The 25,046-nt window shown below is 37.3% G+C and overlaps 1 protein-coding gene across 3 annotated transcripts in view; it reads left to right on the plus strand.

Annotated features, from left to right (window-relative positions):
* Positions 1 to 25,046, plus strand: part of LOC139981608 (uncharacterized) — a 49,646-nt gene that overhangs the window by 12,227 nt on the left and 12,373 nt on the right. For all 3 annotated transcript variants that reach the window (XM_071994123.1, XM_071994126.1, XM_071994124.1), the window contains exons 3-7: positions 10,637 to 10,736; positions 12,383 to 12,490; positions 13,012 to 13,233; positions 21,410 to 21,550; positions 22,878 to 22,992. In XM_071994123.1, the coding sequence (XP_071850224.1) occupies positions 10,637 to 10,736; positions 12,383 to 12,490; positions 13,012 to 13,233; positions 21,410 to 21,550; positions 22,878 to 22,992 (686 nt within the window). The remainder of the gene's footprint in view (positions 1 to 10,636; positions 10,737 to 12,382; positions 12,491 to 13,011; positions 13,234 to 21,409; positions 21,551 to 22,877; positions 22,993 to 25,046) is intronic.

Consider the following 25,046-nt stretch of genomic DNA (forward strand, 5'->3'; position numbering starts at 1 on the left):
AAATTGATATATGGAGAACATTTACATGATGTTGTAGTTGATGTTGAAGCTTCGAAGCATTAATATAGAATATATTGTATATATGTACTGTACTGTACATACATGGTACTGCAATGTACATAGTGTATATTTTTAAATTCAGCACAGTTTAATATTGAACTATGCCTGTGCATTGTAAATGTACAGTTGAGGTAATATTGAATGCCTAAGGGGTGTGATGCTTGGTGTACAGTACAAAAGGTAAAATATTAGACTGTAGTTATGGGCACAGCCAGATATTTTTAGACACCCTACTGAACAGTATATTTGCATAAGTGGATAAATGGAGTTTGATTAGTGGTTTGCCTATTACTATAGTACCCAAACCAGAAACTTTTGAACTTTTGAAATTTTGGAAATTACTGTACACTTTCGCGTGTAGACAATCCTGTATAATGTACATTGCCTTGTTTCACTGGTGTATGTAGAGTGACATGCATATAATTCAAGGTGTTAAAAGATACTTACTGTGCAAAATTGGTCAATTTTAAATTTTACATTCTTGATCAGTTAAAGGAGACAGATTATTTGTCTGTCAATTAAAATGCAAACCTGTCACTTTTTCTGAGTACTGAAAAAATTGTTATTGTAAGTGATGGATTGGATGGAGGTACTATTGATGTCTGTGGTTTGCACTAGGTCTGCACAGTACTAGTGACATTGCTCAGTCATGACTGTACAAGTTTGTGTGCTTGTTTGTCCCACTTGAGGGTGGGTGTACAGTATTGTACAGGAAGGAGGTGGGTGTACAGTTTGAATTGTAGGTACATTTAATGTGTATTTATATAAACAGTGCTTGGTTCAGATCAGGTTGTTTTAGTTGTTACACAGAACTATTTATCCAAGACCAGGTAGTTTGAAGTATGTGTACAAAAGTAAGTGGGCGTGGCGTTTCGACCCTAGCAGGATCTTCAGCCTCTGAAGGAGATCCTGGTGGGATCGAAACGTCAGGCCCACTTACCTTTACACATTCTCTTACACAGGCTCTGTAGTGGATGAGCAGTTTGCTAACAGTTTTTGGTTTATTTTAGTTTGAAGTGTATAAGGAAACCATTGCATATTGTATTTGTAGTACTATATGACTCGCAGAAATATGCAAATCAGATGCATCACCAGTCCTTTTTAGATTTAATAACTACATTTTACAACTGAGCAGTTACATTGTGTGTAATATTTGTGCTCATATTGCTTCGAACGTCTGTACTGCAATAATATATCAAATGTCTTACCTATACAGTTTGTACATTTGTCTTAAGGTAGTAAGGAATACAGTACTTATTCTGTTAATTTAGTAACCTTGGACAACAGTTAACCTATATATTGCATCCATGATCAATGTTTTATCCAATAACCACTTCTTGGCCAATTTTATAGTCTAATCATATTGTCTAGAAAGATCTATCCAATCATTTCAGTGTTGTTCAAGTTGAAGTCCTGTCTTATTCCTTGGCTCCCTTTTGTAATACTGGATCTATACAGTAGGCTCAACATACATGTTATTGACTGTCTGGTCATAATGTCATATTTAACGATGAAATGTTAATGACAGTTCAAAGTGTGTGTTTGTCGAATTTTTAGAATTATCTTAAAGGGCCATTTGTTGGCAAAGTCGATCTACACTTGAAATTCATTCTCCCAGGTAGTTTGCATGAAGCAATTTAAAGCTACATTCCACTGATGACATGTGTGTCACTCTTAACAAAGACTATGTACATAAAATGTTGCTGTACATGTATGGTAATGTAATTTAGCTATGTTGTGGAATGGTCTGTCACATGCTGAGCCAGACAGAGCATCTTCGATCCATTGGTGTTTGTTGGCACAATTAGGAGTCAAATGTCACAGACTTGTTTTGGATCTGTTCAAATATATTTCTCAGAAAGAAAGAAAGACAGACAGATAGACAGACAGACAGACAGACAGACAGACAGACAGACAGATATGACGCATGCCTCTGGTTCATCCATGTCCCATTTCTTTTGAACACTCTTCCAGTTATGTAACATTGTGAACTTATTGGATATATGTACCGTACACATGTATGCTTTTAAAGTTGTATTTCATTCACAGTTTGGGTGTTGATAATTGAAGTTGATGTTTGAAGGTTGTGAGATTGAGGTACTCTGCAGTGATCAACTGGTGATGAACAGAATATTAAAGGAACATTGCATTGCACTTTTTAATTTGAGGTCAATAGCACTTTTAACAACAAATCGATCTGGATGACAAAGCTATAGAATGAAAAGATAATAAGCTTATTTTCTAAGAGTATTATTTAAGTGACAAGACTAATTGTTAACTGATGACTAAATTCTATTGATGGGAAAAAGCAAAGGAAAGTTTCATAGCATTACCTCTGTACAGCACACTAATATGTATTCCTAATGGCAGAGCGAGTGGCTCGGGAGGGGGGGGGGGGGTGTGTGGTGATCGTGGGGAGTTAAACTCTAGGTCAGTTGCACTTTTACAACAAATTGTCCTGAAAGAGAAAGCTTACAGAATTTGCATATTAGATTATTAGATTATTTTCTAAGACTTACAGTATATAAGTTACATGACTACAGTAATTGTCGCTCTGATGACTAATTTCTTCTCGGGACAATCATACAGTAACAAAGATTCATATCATTTCCACACATATAGTACACTAATTGGTAAACCTAATTGGAGAGCGAGTGGCTGGGGAGGATGGGGGTTGTTAGTCGTGGGGAGAGAAATTTCAAGTCAGTAGCACATTTACCTCACTCCTCGCTCACCTGTCTCCTTACAACCTCAGCACTCTCATTACTGTTTCTAGAATGAATTGGTAACCTGTCAACACTGTGTGTCCTCTATGAACGGACCATACGGGTCAATTCCCTCCCTTCTCATTCTACCGCCCAAGTGTCTAGAACGTTCGTTTCGTGCTTAGAATTTTTTACATCAAATTGATCTGAATGACAAAGCTTACTGAAGAATTTGCATATAAATGAGTTAATAACCTACTTTTCTGAGACTTACAGTGTTTACAGTGACGAGACTAATTGTCAGCTGATAGCATCTCTTTTGGGACAAGCATAGCAATGATTCCTAACCTTACCATAGTACAGTATGCCACACTCATCCTATTGGGAGAACACATGGCTCTGGGAGGATGGGAGAGGGGTGTGGAATAATGCATTTGAATGGTCTAATTTTAATTGTGAAATCACAGGCAGTTTCTTTAAACTGTTCGGTATTTTGTTCACTTATCAGCGATCAGCTTATACATGTATGGCACTTTCATTTGCTGTGATAAATAAACTTACATAATGTGCAGCAGTTCCGTAGAGAACTAGTTAGAAACTGAATGATTACTCATCGTGTGTCAATATCTTTGTTGTATTACTCAGAAAATGTTTCACTTCATAGTGCTTACAGGGAAATTCAATGCACTGCAAAAATATGTTGGTTGTTACATTCAGTAATGGCTCTACAATCTTGATTACCAACCAGTAGAATGAGTGAATCATTTTCATTTAAACCATTGTGACAGAGAAATCAGAATTAAGAGGGTATTTGAAGTATAGCAAACTGACTAGAGCTGTTTCCTTGTCTATGTCAAGTTACACAATTAAAAGAGATTAAGGGATGCACACTTATCGGCTTTTATCATCCTTATCACACTTGAAGTGGACTTTACTTTGATGGGAATTGCAGAAAATCTTCCCGCATATGCTTCTGTGACAAAGGTGGAAGGTAGTTGCTAATGAGTGTATGTAGTACTCAAAGTTGTCAATTGAATGTTGAGGGTGGGGGGGGGGAGAGGGAGGGGTAGAGAGTAAAGGGCGGTAGGATTGAAGGGGAAAGTAATCTTGTGTTTTGTAGTTAATGGATCATTTAGTGCAGACCCGTATACAATTGTATCACAAAGTTTTACACAAATTACTGTAAAATCCTGTTTTAGAATACCTGGTCTGTGTACTTCTGTTACAATTTCTCATCCATATATGGTTCACATTTTTAGCTCTCTACTCCCCCCCCCCCCCCCCTCCTTTAGCAAATTCTCATTTGTTCTCTCTTGCACAGATTTAAACAAAAAGAGACCTGTATCAATTGTAAATATATATACAAACCAGACTTAAGTTATATGATAACACAAGTACTTTAATTCAGATTGGCTTGGCTGAGCTCCAACCTGAATCTCTTCTCACCTTTCTGAAGCAAGAAAAGTAGTATGAAATGGGTTAAATTATTGCTGGAAATAGGTTATCCTACAAATGAAGGGTGACCCTCTTCCCGACCCCTCTGGTGAAACACATGTATGTAGTAAGTGTGGTACCATAAATTTATGTTTAGAAAAAATTCCTTACAATTATAGCAGTTTAGAGAAAAACACAAGCAAAGTAGGGACAGGAGTAATGGGGAAAGGGGGGGGGGGGGGGTTGTGGATGAAACCTGGGGGTTAGTATAGTGAATAGTGTTGTGAGTCATATTGAACCGATTTTACAGTAAATTCAAGACATTGCAAGAGTTGACAGGAAACACCAGTATTTAATTTGCTTACCTGTCTCCTCACAACTTTAGCACTGGCCCTGTACCGTGTTTAGAGTGAACAGGTATAGTATCTTACTAAGCACTTCACATCCGTAGTGATTGCAGATCGGTCGCCTCGGATTAATGACCATCCTCATTCTACCAACCTGCGTGTACAGAAACTGTGTGTTTCCTTGTGGACATTTTCATCGATAAAATTGTAGTCCTTTAGGTAGCCATCGCTTACAAATGTACAATCTTTAGTTTCCAAGTTTGCATGATAATCTTTATGTAAATATCCTTGACAAAAATATTTGTGCAGTAAATTCACTTCATTGGACAGCAATATTCTCTGTGTATATATTACTGTATTGCGACGTGTGTATTAACTCTGGGTTACAGTTGAATGGATCTTATTTGTTCATGAAAAGTTGAAAACCTTACTGTACTTCAGATTTGAACTGCCTACAGTGTAGTGCGTTGATCTATACACCGTTGCACACTTGCCTGGTAAAAAGAAGATCGACATTGCCAACAAGCAACACACACTGTCATACAGTAATACTTGATGCACAGTATTGTGGAAGAATATAATAATAATAATTATCAGGAATATGAAGGAAAGGTTCTGTGGAATACCAGACTTTGGCAGTTACTGACAGTTGTCTGTGCTAAATATCAAACAGAATAATATCTTCTATGGTTGAGAGTTAGATGGTATGCCTTATGATACATAGTAATGTTACATAGAGCAGTAATGTTATATACAGTAATGTAAATGTAACAGTAATGTCATATAGTAGTAATGTTACATATAAAGTAACATACATCAACCATCAGTGGCTGTAATAACATTTCATACACTACTGTGAATTGTACAATTCATTCACTCAGGCTCTCCCACTGTACCTGTCTCCAGCTTGCTTTATACACTTTCCTCATCTATAGTATCTCACTAACTAATAAAATTGGTAATTAATGTTTTAGCACTGTGCCCCCCCCCCCCCCCCCGAAATCGTATATCTAGCACTGCCCACCTTTTGCCGTCGTTCACCCACTTTTTCCTTCGTTCGTTCGTAGTCCTGACTTAACAGTATATCCTACTGTGCAACTAATTATCAGCACTGTTCGTTTAGTGTGACTTAGCAAGAATTCAGATCATTTTTCATCCTACTATGGGTCAGCACCCTACTGTATGCTAAAAAAAAAAAACCAAATGAGTCATCACTATATAGTAATTTGAGCACCCAAATTAGACACCTTGATATGTTGGCCAGGTTTAGGTGGGACTGAAATTATGCAAATAAAATGTGTTAAAGTTTGAAATGAAACATTAATCTCTTTGAAGATGTTTTGTTTTAATTGGGAAAATATATCCAGAGATTTAATTGTATTTCTCAAGATTTGAAAATCAAAATACAGAATGGTTATGTTACAATGATCATAAATTTCTCAAAATAGGCCTTTGATATTTGTCATGTGACTAACTTCAATTGCACATTTACTTTGCTGTTCAGCTGCTACTACAGTACATGTCTCCATTCTAGTAATGTACTTTTCCATCTACACTGTCAAATTGGTAACTATGTAATAAATACAATAAATTGCAAAATATTTCTCAAAATAGCCTTTGATATGATATTTGTCATGTGACTAACTTCAGTTGCGCAATTACTTTGATATTCATCTGTCTCCACTCTAATAATGTACTTTTCCATCTACACTGTCAAATTGGTAACTATGTAATAAATACAATATATACATATTTCATAAATTTAGCCATTGGATAGTAATGCATGTTATTCGTACAGCATATAACGTTAACGAATAACGATGATGTCGACGACAGGCGTCTCCAGGATCGAACAATTATTAATTGTGAGATCTACTCTACTTATATACCATGAAACTTGATTGGTTCACTGGTTGAGCTCAAGTTAAGATTTTTCCCAAATGTTGAATTTTCCCCAAGAGTGTCATAAATGTTAAATACGAAAGTAAACTGATTTCCCTATATATATACTGTATGTCTACATTAACGTTGTGTACCATATAGGTAAGTGTATTCTCTCTGGCTAAACTGTAAGTGTATAAAGTACAGTCGTTTTCGTTTTCAGCCGGATAGAGTGTCCCTGGCATTGCAGGATGTTGTTTTATGCTGTGTAGATTCTGTACAGTAGGTTAACATTAACTTCACTTCCCATGACAGACTTGACAGCCTTCTGTACTTTACGCGTTACATACTGTATGTTGTACTGTACCAGTAATCCAGTATTAACAACATTAAAAAAAAATTCCCTCTACGGAATTGTGGATAAATTCTCCTGAAATTGACTTTTGAGAAATTGCTAGTTTGTTCTGGACATTTTATTAGTCAATAATCATTCAGAAAGTATTCAGACACTCTGTGCAACACAACCCAAACTTAGGCCCGAAAATCAGCTATTAAAGTTCTGTGAGTTATTATATATTGTATACATGCACATGTACATTGTTTTCAAAATGAAGAAACATTTTAAGCTCCTGTTTGAACAGAAACGGTTGTCTTGGACCAGTAATTAAATTGATGCATATATATTGCTTTCCCTCTTTGTAAATAGCCACGATAAAGATCATCTCAGAAATTGCTAAGAGGACCAAAAGAGCACAACTTTAGGCATAATTTTGTTTTCAAGATCATTATTGAAGTCACTAACATGTGAAGGATTAAAATACCCAAAGTGTTGACTTTTTGAGTATCAATTATGGTGCTGATTCCCCAATCAATGCTTTGGAGGTCAGTGATGCTGAATAGCAATGAACATTATTACCCAAGGTCAATGTCAAGGTCAAATGAAAACTAACTAATACATTAAACAGAATACTGAGCTTACAGCTCAATTAACCAATTGATGACATGGCTGCCAAATGTTGTATAAATGTACAGTGAAAGGTATATAGTGTGATGCCGTTAGTCATCATATATGTCGCCCTCTATTTGTCGCAGGCTACATTACGTAATTGTTACAGGTCACGTGATGTCTGCTCACCAGCTCAGCTGAAGCAGACTTCGAGACCTGTGTCTAGTCTTCTCTCCCGATATGAATCGTTCGGTTTGGTAGTAGCCCTGGCTCCGACCATTGTGGTCGTACTTGTATCTGTCTTGTATTCGTCTTTTATACACTTTTGTACGAATCGTTATAGGACTCTACTTCGGTATTGAGACCTCGTTTGTGACCATTATCGTTAAGTGCATGTTTTTCTATCTATATTTGAGGGCTTCGTGCCATTGTATTGTTTGTACCGTGGCTGGTTAAAGTAATAGATTGCGAAATCTACACAGCGCTTGTTCTTTACTCGTTTATCTATGTGTTATATCTTTTGCATGTAATAGCGAGATTTAAGGCTCGTCGTTTACTAACATACAACCATCCAAGCCGCATTTGTTTCCATACCACCACCAGTCCTCAGCAGGGAATATTTGGACGCCCCAGAATCTTAGACTGAGTTAGCGTTACAATATAGTACAGTACTAGCAAGTACTGTATGATACATTTTTTTCAAGTCTGTATATTTTCTTAAACATTTAGGCAACATAAGTTTTGTTTCGACCACTGAAAGTTTAGCGAGTAAGTTAAATTGAATTAAATACAAATTGTTTGCAAAATATCACTCCAGAAGTTCATCAAATTAAGTCACCACATTACACTTTTTCTTCCCGAGATTACACCGTCATTAAAAATGATCACTTTTGAGGTGCTCCTATGGTGTGTAATATTTACTGCTGCATACAGACAGTACTACCTTGTGATGGTGCCAGTGACACCTGTGGCATTCAACTTGAACCCAACTAAAAATAATTCAAGATGACTTTATATTGAACAGCACATGTACTGTTTATGAAGTTATGAAATATCTATATTCACAGATATGTGACTGTGATATGTTACACTGATATATACTGTATATTCCAATATAACCTTGGGCTTGTAGAAAAATCTTCCTTAGATCCCCATTGCTCACAAAACAGCTGTTTCGGTTTTGTACATGAACTTGTCACCTATCGCTAGAGCTGCCCAGGTTACTTACAGTTTAAAGTAACACATATATCATATGTCAAATCACACTGCAAAGAAGTTAAAGCAACTTATTGTTGTTTGGAAATGTTTTCCCCAACTCCCCTCCCCCCCCCCACTCACCCGGTAAATAAATAGTATGATATAAAATACAGTGTAGACATTGTAGGCTATTGTTACTTGATTCCGTTAGTGTCACCAACTGATTCTTAGCCCTGAGAGACTTGATCTTCTAGATTCAAGGAGAAGAATACCTAATCATCCTGAATTTCCTTCGTTCCTCGCTTACCTGTCTCCTCACAACCTTGGCACCCCCTTCTACCGTGCCTAGAAGGAACTGGTAACCTTTTAACACTGTGCGCCCTCTATGATCGGACCCCCCCGGTCTATGCCCTTTATTCTCATTCTACCATCCAAAGTGCCAACATGGAGTGTTTCGTTGTCAGGATTTCCCACAGCGATTTTCGTACGGAATTGGAATAATTTACAAAAGAACAGTTTACAACAAAAGATGAACAGAGAGGGAAAAAAAGTTCCCTAAGGTCTGATGAAAAACTTCTATATTAAGGAGAATAAATATAGTAACTAAAGAAATATATAAACATTTTGAGTAGAATGGCTTGATGATGTAAAATATTTAAATTTGCTCAAGTAGATGATCTTGTCATTAAAAACCCTTCATATCTTCTGAATGGTTTAACCATTTATCTTGACATGTACTGTATACTACACTGTTGTGAATCACATTAACTTCATTAACTTCCCTCCTCTCTTACCAATCTCCAATCTACATGACTGTAAAAATGTTAGCATTGTGTCCCCTTCCCCTTCCCCCACCCCCACCCATTCCCTTCTCAGGACCACACCCACTTTCTCTTCCTTGTTAATCTACGATTCAGTAGAATTACAACTACTGTTCTACTACTCATTTTACTGTACTGTTAAAATGCCATGTACCGTTGTGATTGAACATATGATAAGTAAAGTTAGTGAATAAATCGATTCTTGGTTATTTACATAAAGCTTACAGTACTACCTAACTCATGAATAGTTTTCTGAATAAGCTGAAAAGTCAGAAATATATGTTGAACTAATTCTGTATTTACATACATGGGTATTAGTTGCGACTTTGCACAATGAGTCTTCCGTACGTACATATCTCTACATCTAAACAATTTAATAATGAAACTGCTGCTTAATGAATGCCATTAGCATTCTGTTCGTACATGTAAGATGTGGTCCCCAACTAATATATAATCAACTGATCAATAGACACTATTGACTTGAACATTTTAATTATAAATTAAGCCTAAGAGTGCCTACTATATATAACTACAGTATAAGGTTGGTGATTCATGCTACAAATGTAGAACAACTTAAGAAGTATTAAATCTAGCTTGGTCTATTTCCTTCTTTAAATAGACAAAAACAAAGATAATATAAATATGATAATAATGAATTATTGTACTGGAGTGTGATATTAGAGCATCCCAGAGGTACATTTAGCGATAGTCTTTTAATAAAAAGCCATTTCTTCTTTAGGGCATGTAGTGTGTGGGTATATATATACACACACACACAGCATGTGCGACAGACATATGTCAATGAACTAATAGATGGAAGTGAGAAGTGGAAATTTGAAAAGTGATTATATAATTATAGAATCTACTGTAGGCAATGGATTCAGAAAGCAATTAATTTGAGGAAAACAGAAGATTTTAATATTCATCTCAGTCCCATTCCTATAAGATAAATTAAAAGGGATGAAATAATCAATAAAAAAATAGGAATGTGAGGAAACAGGTAAGCTTGTCACTTGATGTATATCCAAACCTGGTAGTTTTGGAAAAAAAAAAAAAAATTAACTTGTCCAAATTTGTTTTGGAAACAAGAGTCTGTATTCACTATTCATATTGAATATCTTCATTACTTATTTCTGATGCATATTTCATACTTGTCTCACATCGTCAATCTGTTTATATTCGTGGACTAAAAGCGAATCTCATTCTGTATGTTAAAATATAAATTTCATGTTTTTCAAATCACAGAGATATAGCTATTCCAGTAGCTGTTCTGAGGAAGAGGGAAATGAAATGGCTGGACATGTTAGATGATTGGGATAAATGGATGACGAAGAAACCAAAAAAGGTAAGTACGATGGAGAACACTGGGATGAACAGACAGACAGACAGACTAACTGACTGACAGACAGACAGATCGTCTACCAGGCATATAACCATATAGAGACACACAGAGACACACACACACATCGGTGTGTTTTACATTCAGACTGGGGACCCCATTGTTTTTTGTTTCCATTGTTCATATCCACATAACCTCAACAATAGCACTTAACAATAAATAGTATTCTTCTGAGGAGGTGGTGATTCTTTCCAAATGAAGTCTGAGGACTTGGAATTCCTCACAATACAGAAAGAAGACACATATACAGGTAATCAGCATAGCAAGCAGACAGCCAGGCATTAATGATATGCATATGGAACATATTCTTTTTACCAAACTGTGTGCACTTTTGCTGTGACCCACTCTTACCTGTGTCGACTCTACTATTGCACTTCCCCATCTACTAAGCCTATTATAAACTGTACAGTAGCAAAGTGAGCTAATTGTTACCTCTCACCATAACCTATATTTATGACAATGTGACAGGACTATATTATTATTATACAGGTTTGTTTAGTATGATTATTTGATGTTTATAGATCCATTTTAACCAAAAATATATTTAAAAAAATGTGTTGTCAGGGCACTTGATAAGTAGGTAGATAGCTCACAGAGTGATACAACTGTATTTACAGAAAGCCTATACCCTTAATGAACACTTAAATACATACATGTACTGTGCATTGTTTTTATTGACTTTTTACAGTGTGTACATAGATATTTTGCCATTTCAAGTGCCTAATTAGGCAAATATACCTCTCATGTATTGTGTTGTTATTTCACAAAGTACCACTTAACTATTCTAGAGGGAGTGATATATTTACATAACACACAATTAACATTTTTACTTCTCTCCTATAGCTTACCTATCTGCCCTTACCATAAGCACCCTAGTTCACCTAGCCTCCAAAAATATGAAACATTCATTGCCAGTGCATGCCTCCATGATGTTGGTTTTTGTTTTGAGAATCTGGTACTTTTAAATTGCTTTTCAAAATTTTCACTATTTGAATAGCTGTCAATTCACATCGGCAATTGCTGTTTGTAAATTGCTTGAAAAAGTCATGTAATTGATGATTGTGTGTATCTCTAAAAGTGAGCAATCCAGGGAAGGGTTAATACAACTATAGATGGGAGGATGCTTGTAGATTGGCTTCACGCCGCTCTTACGGTCTCTGATCCAGTTATATGCACTTTCCTCATTTACCAGAGTCAACATACTAATAGGTAACATGTTAGCACTGTGCCTCCCTCCCCAATCCCCAACTGAGATTCCCCCATGGATGTAAGACTCTCCCATCTGAGTTTTGGGGAAACATCAGTTCTCATATAAACAGAGATTTTCGATACTCATTAATGCCTACAAAATCAATTGGGTGGGTCACGTGGGTGTGTGCTTTTATGCTTCTGGATGAGAGGGGGGAGGGGATTAAAATTAAAAAAAAAACCCAAAAACATTAATTGCACTTGTTTTCTATGTAGGTTATCGTTAATGTGCAGGTGTGTATTCTAAATTTAGCAGTTCTAAATTTTGCTTGCTATGTGCCATGTATGGCTACATTCTCTGTCTTTCTCGTAAAGCGGACCACTTTGAATGATTTCATTTCTAGGTTCGAGAAAGGTGCAGGAAAGGGATTCCGTCATCACTGCGTGCTCGAGCGTGGCAGAGACTTTGCGGTGGGAAGAAGCTGATGGAGAAAAACAAATTAACATTTCAGGTAACTTAACACAAATTGGAATTTAACCAATTACATTGGTAATGATTCCAATTAATCTTTTCCATGTAACTCTACCAATGATTTGATTTTAGCAGCTGGTAAGGTAAAGGAAACGATAGTTTACATTTTGTTTAAGGTATGTTGTCATGTGATCCTTCAGGTTTGGGACCAGGTTATGATAAATTTGTCATTTATTGCATTTATGTGGTTAATTTGTTAAAAGACACAAGACTGGCGCATTCAGAGTATCGTCGTAATTATCATCCACGAACACTGTGTAATATCAAGTCTTACGTTTTCGACATGTCAGAGTTCGGAGGATTATTAGATCACTGATTTAGCTGAATGCTCTGTTGGATAAAGTGAGCTTCAATTCTGCAAGAAAAGTGTAGAAATCAACATCGTTCATCGTGAAACAGGTTCATCGTTATACGTAGACTTAGAGGTCATTTACTCTAACAAAATCCACTCAATCGTGAAAAATTCCATCCAGAATGTCTTTCCATTTTCGCTCCGACCAGGAATTAGATAAACAAAAAGGAGACCCGAAGTGGGTGGAGATTATCGTAAAGGATCTCGACAGACAGTTCCCCTTCCATGAGATGTTCCGAGAGAAAGGTGGAACCGGTCAGCAGGATTTATTTAGACTACTAAAAGCCTACAGCTTGTACAACCCCAGGGATGGTTACTGCCAGGCCATGGCTCCCGTCGCTGGCGTCCTCTTGATGCACATGACAGCCGAGGTTTGTTCTGCCATATTAAAGAAGCTACAGAAGCTATGTTTAAAGTGTATACTCTAGCCATTCCATCATTATTGGGTCTATGCGAACGACTTCCCAAAATAGGTGCAAAGTTGTGATGTATTTGGGAGCTACAGTATCACTAATGTTTTTCAAAAACAAGGCTGAAGACTTGATCAAGCCTAACTGTAGCATCATGGAGCCACTTGTGGTTGAATTCTTTATGTTTTCTCTTAATATTACAATGTTTATTTTCTGTAAAGGAGACGTTTTAGCTTTTGCCTTCTTTTTTTCCCCTCGTTTGCTTTTTTACTTATATATTTGTTTTTTTTTGTGCCTTTTTTATTTATTTTGTCTTGTTTACTATATGCATTTGCTTTTTTACAATGTTTATATTCTGGAATGGAGACGGTTCTGTAAATGCTGAGTCTGAACGATCGAACCTCTTAAGGATGGCGTATGTTTCATTGCCAACACTGTCAATGTTCTTCCTTGAAAATTTGAAAGTAAACACAAAGAGAAGTTAATAGGATTCATATCCTAGTTGCACTATGACATCACAGATTTACAAATGACAGCTCCCAGACACAACTTCTAAACTAGGATCTCCAACATGGAACAAGATTTTCTTAGCTGCTTGGGGGAGGGGGGGGGGTGGGGGGCAGATGTTTTTCTTCCCAAAGATCTCTGTCATATTTACAGCAATTTTAAGATGATAGTTGGGTTTGTGTTTCCTTTGTGCACAACACAAGTCTGTGAAATTAGTACAGTACAGTAAAAAAAGAGTTAAGGAATTCACTATGGACATCTAGAATGCTAAGGTTGTAAGGAAACAGGTAAGCAAGGAAGCTCTTAGTCAAACATAAATTCTTTGTTATGGGAACAGATGGCTTTGTTTGCAACATAGGGTCTCCTGCCATGCAAATTAAGCACCACATAGCTACTATGCACCATCAGCATATAAATCTGCACCGACTATGTCAATTAGGGGATGTGCCAACAACGTACCAACCATGGAGGGTCATGTGATGTGCTCCTCTGAAGCACATAACTCTTATAGTACTACTTGAATGTGTATTCTACGATAACTAATTGTCACAATCTAATTGGCTACAACACTCCTGCTGAAGCGACATGGAACAATGGAATTTAGCTGAGTGGTACATTTTTTGCAATGTTGCCTGCAAATTTCAATTCCAAAATTGTTATTTTGAGTATTTTCTCTCAAACCATCGAACTGCAGCTTGAACGCATGTAGTGTGTAAGGACTGTACACAATGTACATAGAAGCAGACACCAGGATTTCGTTGTTCCTTAGTAACACAAGTCTCCTTGTCCCTTTTACACGTAGACAATCGGACGATAGGATTGGACCGCCGTACCCAATCTTTAAGACTTTGACAGTAGAATTATGCATTTTCCAATAGTAGCCAGGCTCATGCATTTCTGACACAGAGAAAGTAAATCCCAACTTCGTTACCATCAAAAGCTTAGCAATCATTCTCATTGTTTACCCGAAAGGCCCGTTCTAGTGATACTCTTTTGTCTGTGAAACTCGAACTGACAAAGGGTTAAATAATATATCTGCTAGTAGCACCTGGGAGCTTATGTCTCATGACCTTCCATGGTTGGTATGTTTGCCAACTGTATAACAAGACTTCCAGATGATGTATATATCAATGTATTGCATTGTACTGTACTGTACTGTACACCTATTAGCATTTTGCACCATTATACAGCACTGTATATGACTGGCTCTTTATGACTGTTATTTACATAAATATGATGGCCTACTTTACCTCACATATTGTATAATATATGGGGAGAGTGTGCATGTGTTGAGTCAAGCAGAAATCACCTTATGAAATGCAGTGAATGGTGAATTTCTGATACCATTTCAGATTGAAGTCTCTTGTTTACCTAATAACTAGCAATGCACACTATGCTTAGCATACTATACGGTAGAGAAAGATCGTTTGCATTTCATGTTTTGTGGAACATTCCAAAAGTACGTTGCCATGGGAGATGGATTAGGGGGAATGGATGGAGGCCTGGAAGCTCTCTTAGTCGGTGGTTTGTATTTTTGGTGTATTTGCTTAGGACCATTAGAGTCGGAAGTTGGAATGTTATCTACTGTGTGTGATTTTCAATTAAAATAGTTGTAGCTTAATCAGATTAAATTACTAATGCCTCGTTAAGACTGATTCGTCTTTAGGTTGAGTTGCTCTCTTTTCCTCCTTCCTATCTTCTTACAAATCTCTATCAGAACACAAAAGATCCTCACTAAGGAGTTAATACAGTATAGTAAAAAATAACCATCCTGGAAGGGACCCAAAGGCTGTTCCAGCCATGAGAACGATTTCCTGAAAACCCTCGTGCTTGTTACGCGAGGGAAATCTAATATCCTTGACCAGTCATATACAAGATGTTTTATAGACTGCTCTACAGGCCGAGTGAATTGAAACATAAATAAACAACTTCTAGAGAAGTACACATAGCCATGCCAGATTCCACAAACCTTGTGAGTCTCTCTCCTCCGGGCAAGTCTCGCCGAATACTGGAGAGTTTACCAACCATGGAATAACCAGCTCTAGAGAGGGTTTTGGTGCATCTGAACACCGACACTTCTAGATCGCTGTGTGATAAAAAGACTGCTCTACAGGCTGAGTGAATTGAAACATAAATAAACAACTTCTAGAGAAGTACACGTAGCTATGCCAGATTCCCTAAACCTTGTGAGTCTCTCTCCTCTGGGCAAGTCTCGAAGAAAACTGGGGAGTTTACCAACCATGGAATATAAACCAGCTCTAGAGAGGGTTTTGGTGCATCTGAATACCGACACTTCTAGATCGCTGTGTGATATAAAGACAACTCAATATAGGATTATGAAATTTGTTTCATTGAAAGGATAGTGTAGAGCCACTCGTGTTCAAGGGTCATTTCAGTTCAAAGCTGAGCCAAACCCTAATGGTTTGGAAATACTCCTCTACTATATGAAAGGGATGGAAGTTGCGACACAACTTACACAGTTTGCAAGAAGTGTTGTTTTGAAAGAGTAAACAAGTATTATTTATATCATTTCTGTAGCTGGTACACATAGACAACACAAAATATATAGACATATTTTTTTATTTTAATTGGGCGTGTGACCCATGTTACATGGGTACAAGTTATTTGTTTGCAAACATCAATCGATCTAGAACTGGGGTTTCTCATTAGTCAGCTCGCGACCAGATTTGGCCAGCGCAAGATTTCGATTCACCCTGCTTAAGAATCCAACAATCAGGTGTGTGGACTCACAACGCCATAGGCTTGAACAACCTACCATACCAACAGACCCTGAAAATTGCTTTAAAAAAACGGTCGTAGTAAGATTTTTGGTTTCATGTCGTTGGTCTTTTGCTCCAACCTATTGTTTCGTCCTGTCCACCCCTAGAAGAATATTAACTGAGAAACCCTGATCAGCAAGACCACTGACAAACTAGTTAGTACAATATTGTACAGTAATCTAGTTACAGTGCTTTGTTTAATATTCAATGAGGCTATTCCTGTCTACACATCAATTGCAATTTTCCTGTTGTTGATTGACTTTTGTAATTATACTGAAAGTGAAAATCAGTCATACCTCATGTTTGATAATAATCCGCCCGATGATGACGATGAGTTGAAGAGAACTTTGTCATTCAGTTTTATGTTGGAGTAATTAATATCTTGCTTGTACAACACAGTTGCAATTCCATACATGTGTAAGTACAGTCAAATGCTCTCTTAGTGTGTAGTGGCTTACATATGTGGAAATTTGTACAGTTTAGTAGTTTGTATTACTTTATGTCCAGTCATCTGATGAGCAATATGACAAGTTTGATCAAAATCAACACTAAGAGAAGTAGGCCTTTACTACTTTCTGACTTATATTTGAAACTTACTGATTTCTGTGCTAGTTATTGACTTTTATACCAAATGTTTCCTGAGTTACTGACTAAGTACAAAGGAAAGGTAGTAACCTACTGTAGGAAAGGAAGGGAACTCAATTGACAAAAAAAAAAAACCCACATAATTGAAGTTTTCAACATTATTCCAACTCCTTTTCTTCTTTCAAGAAAAAAAAATAGAACCTGCTATATCCAATAAGAACTCAACAATTACAACACATTTCTTGGGAGGAAAAACTGTTATCATGAACAAGGGATCAAAGGCTTACATACTTAGCTAATTGCATCTTGTGTGAAGGAGGAGGAGAAAATGTGGTTTAAATTCTATTTAAGCTTACATTAAGTCATGCTTAAAAGACAGGTGAATCCAATAGGAAGTACACCAGAATTGCTGAAATGTACTCACAAGGGGACCCAAACCCAACTACTGTATCATCTTTAGCCTATATCACAGATATCTTTGTGAAGAGTAACTCCCCCATCCCCCTCCCCCCTCCCCCCTCCCCCCCACAAACACAGCTAATTAGCAATCTGGCTTCGATTGGGAGATATTGTAGCTATTTTGTAAAGCTGTGATGTCATAGTGCCATTAGGACCTGAAACCTTTTACAGTCCCTGTATTTTTTTCTTCATATTTTTAAGGCTGAATGTTAAACAGTGATGACACCGAAACACAATGTCATCATTCGGTAATGTATCAAACTTCAGTATATTAGATTCAGCATATATATCAGATTGCATTCTGCAAAAACCATCTCCATTACAGAAGAGAAGCAAGTGCAATAAATAAGAAGAATCATAAAAAGGAATTGAAACGCATGTTGCTGGATGATGTCATATTTAGACTTGATCAAGTCCTCTGCCTTGTGGTGTGTGGAACATTACAATCTGGGCAATGATCTCCCAAATGGAATAAGATAATTTTCCGTAACTCTTTTGGGAAAGTTTTTATCTCTATCAAATAGACCAAAGGTGAATTTAGGGTTTGTGGCTCCTGGGTTTGGATGGGCGGAGAGTGGGAGGGGACAGGGAGGGGGAGGGGAGAGAGAGGAGGGGAGGTGGAAGGAGATGTTAGTGACAGTCATCTCTATCACATAGACAGATAATGGTTTGATGATTTCAGCAGCGAGCATGTCTGAAGCAAAAGTGGTCGTTAAATGGAATAAAAGATATTTGCCAGTACTTCCTGCCTCTATATTTAATGGAAACTTTCTTAATCAAGTAAATTAAAGTAAGTCACAAAGACAAAACTTAATGAACAAATTTGAAAGGAAATCTTGAGTTTGTAATGATTAGGTCAAATCTGTCCATGTGTAGCTAAGTACTATATGAGGGAGAAGTATAGCGAGCGAGGTTTGCACGTACTCCATAAACAGTGCAGTTGCTGTACCACACAGCTAGTCAACAGGAGATTAATATGACAAGAATCCAATACGGAGCGCTCTACAGCCACCCACTTAGCCACTTCCTGTCAATTTTACAGTTGTAAATATATTATCGTGCGCCTTCCAGGGGTGATTCATTTCCTGGGAAATCCCGATTCTGTGCCAGAAATCAGAAGAGGGTTTTACTCTCGTATCATGACTAATGAGCAAAAAGGTGCTGTGAGGACTGTTCACTCTCTGTTTATTAACAATTTAAAATAGTATGTCTATTGTTACATCGCTGCTGTACACTAGACACTTACCTTCCTCACTCCCACCTCTTATCACAACCTTATACTCTCACAGTACTATATGTTTAAGATGGTCTGATTAATATTTTAGCAGTATTGAGAGCCAGTGTCTGACTGGTCTACTGGTCATTCTACCTCTCCCCCATGCCAACCCCCTCTCCAACCCCCTCTCCAACCCCATCTCCAACCCCTCTCTTCCCATTCTTTTCTTTTCTACAATTAGCTGAAACAAGTAACATCCCTTAGTCTTTGATACCTGTCCCCTTCTCCCCACTCCAACCTCATTGTGATTATTTACCAGTTAGTAAACAAGACCAAAGAGAGATCAGCTTGTTGTGTACAAAAGACAAGTTCAAAGGCTGCATGTCAATATGAAACTTGGGATTATAAATATTATTTTCATAATCCTCTGTTTCAGCCTACAGTATCTGTACTTCTCTCTGCATTTACCTCTCCAAAGGTTATGAAAAGTTTGACTGCTTTATATATTAAAACTGGATTGTTATTAATGAACTCATTTCCTGTCCAAGGTTTGCTTGCCGAGATACCTTGTAGCTACAGTACAGTTACCAGTACGAAACAAATAAATTTGGTAGGCCACAGGATTTCCTCCAATTGTGGTTATCAGAAGGATCACATGACCAACATCTAACAAGCATCAGAATTAAGAGATGCCTTTGTTATTTTGAATTGATTTTTAATAAGATCGTCAGTGGCAACTTCCTTTCCTTTACTGATTGCAGACACAAAAAGAAACATGACCGGTTTGAAAATTCTCAATATGTTTTCTGATACGTTATTTGTAAGACAGGGACCCGGGACATACTGTAGGTTCTAGATTTGTGCTAAAAATGTCAGCACCTTGCCAAACTTGGAAATGGATCCTTTGATAATTATTGGAGGAAACCTGGTCACCTACCATCCCCTCCCCCTCACCCTACACCAAGCAGTTACACCCACCGTTTTGTGACTTAAAGTTTGTTTGGCCATCGGATACGCTTGAAATAGAAATCACTATTTTAGTTTGTTGTGTCGTGCAATTTTATGATGATAGTCTTGAGAAACCTTTAGTATTTCAAAGTATTATTTATAAAATCGATACTTGATCCTGGACCTACCATACTTTGATAGCAGAGGTAACTAGCCTAGCTTACTTTGCATATGTGAGAAGAAGTTGTTATTGCCAATAATGCTTGAGACTAACAACTGGCTATTTGTGCCAATTTTAGACAAAAGAATAAAAACTTCATAAACATTTTAGAGGACACAGCCTTAAACTTCTTGCTGAAAATCAGAGTATATTTATGAAAAGCAAGAGTTTTTTGGGTTTTTTTTCATCAAGTTTTTTGGGGATAAAATTTTCAAATTAAAATTGAGAGAAAAGCTCTAATATCAATATTTTTGGTCATTTTGATTCTAATTATTCCTTCACCTTCATGTTTTGGAATATTCTCATTTTGTCTTGAAATATATTTTTGATCTCTTAGTAGGATGAAACTGAAAAGGTAACTGAAAACTGATCATATTAACTGATCATCATGATTACAATTCTATCAAGAATGTAATTATATGGTTGATTAAACACATGAGCAAAGTAAAAACGTAACTTTAATGGTATTGTCAACATTTGCTCTAGTAACCTTTATTCAGTAGTTATCATTAATGCTTCCAGATAAATAATATGCTAGAAAACCAAATAACGGTCACTGTAACTCAGATTTTGGGGCCAACACTGATCACAGTGTTTGGCCCCAAAATTTAAGCATGCCATAATAGTCAGAAGTTTGCTAAAGTATTTTTCCTAGAGGCTCTGATACTCTGATATTATTTCCAGATATAGAGGAGAGAAGGAGAGCAATAAAACATTTTAATGTCTCAGTGAGGTAAAAATGCTTTGAGGGTGGCAGTGAAATATGTCACAGCAGGATGGGGTACAGATGTAGGGGCGATGATACCTGCATTTTTGAATGACTTGGTTGTTACATGCCAATGTGTGTATCCTGGCAAATCATCCATTGACCACAGTTACAATTATTCACACTGAGACTAGATATACAAATTCCGTTCTTATAATTGTGGCTTTTAAAATCTATAGAAAGTCGTTTATACAGTATGCTGTCACCCACTCTACTTAACTTCTTCCAATTAAAGAAGCTTACCCACTGGCATGGTAGACTCTAGTTAGTCCAAAGACCTGCCTCTTCGGTAAGCACCAAAAGAGGTCCCGAGGAACCGCAGTTCCATAAAATTCAAGCATATAAAAATCAGAGTGGAAAACCAAACTTTCTAAACATTTGGGTGGTAGAATGAAAAGGGAGGTCATTGACAGGCGGGGTTCGGCCATAGAGGGCGCACAGTATTAAAAGGTTACCAGTCCACTCTACTGTGTGCAAAGAAGTGAGAGAGAGAGTGCTGAGGTTGTGTGGAGACAAATAAGCTTGTCACTTGTAAATATCCAAACCTGGTAAGTTTGGGAATTAACATGCTGTCACCTTTAGTAACCTTCCACTTGAAGAGGCTTCACCCACTGGCTGCCTTTAATGCCCCTCCACCTCTTCGTTTTATTCGACAGGAGGCATTTTGGTGCTTTGTGCAGATCTGTGATCGTTACCTCACAGGGTATTACAGTCCAGGCTTGGAAGCAGTGCAGGTGGACGGTGAGGTGCTACATGCTCTCCTGAAGAAGGTATTACCTGCAACTTATAAACATATGGTGAGTATCTCTCATGGTTGGGGAGGGGGGAGGGAAGGGACTGAGAGGAGAGGGAGCGTAGAGGGAGTGGAAAGAGTTTACTATTCACACAGCTTGTGTGCTCTATGGTGCTATGCAAAAACAGTGGAAAACAACCACCTACGTTACATTTGTGTGTTAGAAAGCATATGTTCAAGGTTAATTTCTTCTACCTGGCCATAGTAAAGACTGTTACTTACTTAGCTGGTTGTCCTGTCGTCTGAGACGACCAAATTTCCCTTCAAACCACCAAAGTCACTTCTGGAGGTCGTCTGACAGAGTTTTTCATGAATATCAACTTCAGATTGTATTGCATTGCCCTCCATCAATTTGGAGAAATAAATCAAACATAGTAGTAGATCTATGATCCACCCGAAGGGGGAGTTTTACTGGCCTAAAAGCTGGTGTTCCAGTTGTCCGAAGAACAACCAGAAGAAAAACCTCCTTAAAACAGTTTCCCTGGGTGGATTACTATTGCCTGGATCTTGGCTTACCAAATAGGATACATACAATCGGCCAATAGTGCCCTCGATTCTCCTCAATGCATAGTCAGCTTTGTAAATTGAATTAAATTGTCTTCTAATTATTGTACAAAATGGCAAACACAACAGAAGTGCAGCAAGTGCAGGTCTAAGGTATTCAAATCATGTTGATATTAATTATTAATTGAGATTAATTATGTTGAGATTAATTAGCTTTACAAAGTTTTCCACAGGTATGAGGAAGTTGAACATGTCTCTTCTTCTAAGGAATCACCTTCTAGCAGGCTATCAGGCCCAACAATTTTTCTTCATATATATTGTCAGCTCTGACATGATTTTTAATTGGTTATTCCCTTCACTTACATGTCTACACATACTCATCACACTCTTGTTCTGCATCGTCTAGAATTGACCCGATATAATAGAGTACCGTTTTTACTTCAAATGTCTTAATAACAGGATTAAACATTTGCGTGGGATGAAATGTTTGATCATAACAAATATTGATATCAATTTATTAATTTATCATACAAATTTATGATATAGATACATGCTTATGAGATCATAAAATTTGACCTTATTAATATTCATGCATGTACAGGTATATGTTTTTATACTATGTCACTAAATAGACTCTCTCAACACGATAACTGACTCCTGGTACGTTCCTTCATACCTAGCTACATGAGCCAAAAACCTCATCTCCATTTTGGGCTGCACAAGTTCATGAATGTTAACATGTATGGCTTACCACACTATGAATATGTTTGGGCATCGGAACCATACTAAACGTTTCGTTTTCTGTTTCTTCTTCTTTTTCTTTGCAGAGAAAACATTGCATCGATCCTATATTGTATATGACTGAATGGTTTATGTGCATCTTTTCAAGGACGTTACCGTGGTCCTCTGTTCTCAGAGTCTGGGATATGTTTCTCTTCGAAGGTAGGATTGAGATACCAGAAATACCTTTACAGACCATTCCTTAAAATCGGATAAATCCTGTGACCAATAATAATAATATATAATAATCATAATTATAATAATCAGCAGTTATTTTTACGACGCTTAAGCCACCACAAATGTGGGAGAAGCCCGCAAGGGCTTATAGATTACAACTTACACGTCGATCGGGTGGCTTCCACTTCAACATTTTAACTCAAATTTGGATCTTTTCAATGTAGAAAGTCATTTCAGATGGGAAAACCTTAGATTGCTCTTGAATGAAAAACCCACCTTGCTATGACCGGGCCGGGTATCGAACCCAGAACCTCTTGATTGCTAAGCCTCATTGCTTCAAATGCCATCCCTAGTCACTCGTCCACAGCACCGGTTTAATCATTTTAGAGGAGTCTAAACTATGCTATACTGTTTAGTTTAAGATCCCACCTGAACATTTTGTTTTCCTAAAATTCTAGTTTTGTTTGATGGTAACATAGTAAAAAACTTGATAGTCGACACGTAAAGTTCTTGTCACGATTTACTACCTTCATTTCACGTAATCGTCTGCCGACATCTTCCCCTTTGGGAACTGTAACAGTAATGTGCACCTTCTTCCTCCTTCATGCTATCTTATCATTGTAGAAAGTATATTCAGCTTGCTTTTTAAATTATAGCCCTGTTTTCTTTTCTGACAGTGTAGAATACATGATCGGTTAAATAATAGGTTAGAAATTTCATTCTCGGTAAAACGTATGAATGGTTAGCTATTAAAAATGTCGAATGTTAAGAATGAAAATTAACTGTAACATCTCTAATGAGTAAAACAACTCAAAACTAAAGAAGGGAAAGTAATATATTTAAAGATAAAGCAATTAGAAACCTCATCTTTTTTCCTTGCCACAAAACTTTATTATCTCGTCATGTTATTTTCACTTTCACTTTTTTGTCATATATTCCTTGCATGCACTAACTATAAAGTTATTCGCATTACATATATAATTAGGGTGAAATTATGTAGACAGTGGATATAAGGAGTAGCTCTGACTGTTAAATAGCTAAAAGATAAAATGCACAAGTCAATTGAGAATTTTGCACAGGGTCTGGCATATGTCACCTCTCCCCTGGTGGTCAGCCAGAGAAGTTTTCAATGTCATGATTGTGTGGGTTTAGGTAGTACTGAAAGCCTTGTACTATTATCTATGTATACTAGGATTCCGATATGACTTGAGAAGTTTATGATTGTGTGGGTTTACAGGCAGTATTAGAGATTGATGTCAGTATTGTTCTACTATGAGTTCCAAGTACAAGTAGGATTCCCCTAGTGTAAGTATTAAGTGGGAGTATAATACCCTAAGTGCAAGTACTTAAAGCCTTGTACTATTATCTATATACTAGGATTCCAATATGGCTCAAATACTACTAGAAGTTGATGATTGTGTGGGTACATTCTGCTACAATACAAGTACGAGTTCAGACTCTGTTCCAGTCGGGTGGTTTGTGAGGGGATTTGTTTCATCCACGTAAAGCATCTACAGGCAACTTTATTACTTCTGATTAAAAAAAACAATTAAATGGTCCAAATTTACTATTCACTTCGCTCCTCGCTTACCTGTGTTCCCACAACCTTAGCACCCTCATTCTACCGTGCCTAGAATGAACTGGTAACCTTTTAACACTGTGCACCCTCTGTGACCGGCCCCTCCGGTCAATGACCTCCCTTCTCATTCTGTCATCCATCCAAAGTGCCAGCGTCGTATGTTTTTCATTTTTTCTACGTAATTCTTTCGGAACCCTGACCAAGGATTCTGCTACAATACAAGTACGAGTACAGACTCTGTACAAGTCTGGTTATTTGTGAGGGGATTGTTCCATTTACAAAAGCATATATAGGCAACTTAAATACTTCTGATCGAAATACCAATTAAACAGTCCAAATTTGCTTTACACTCCAGTCGTCCTGACGTTCACACGACGAATACCGTACATTGCAAACGCGCGTGTCAACTTCAGAGAGACTGACAACCCAATTGGTTTTGGTTTGAAAATCCCTTAAAGGG

Source organism: Apostichopus japonicus, chromosome 15 (assembly GCF_037975245.1).
Source record: "Apostichopus japonicus isolate 1M-3 chromosome 15, ASM3797524v1, whole genome shotgun sequence".
NCBI classification, from domain to species: Eukaryota; Metazoa; Echinodermata; class Holothuroidea; order Aspidochirotida; family Stichopodidae; genus Apostichopus; species Apostichopus japonicus.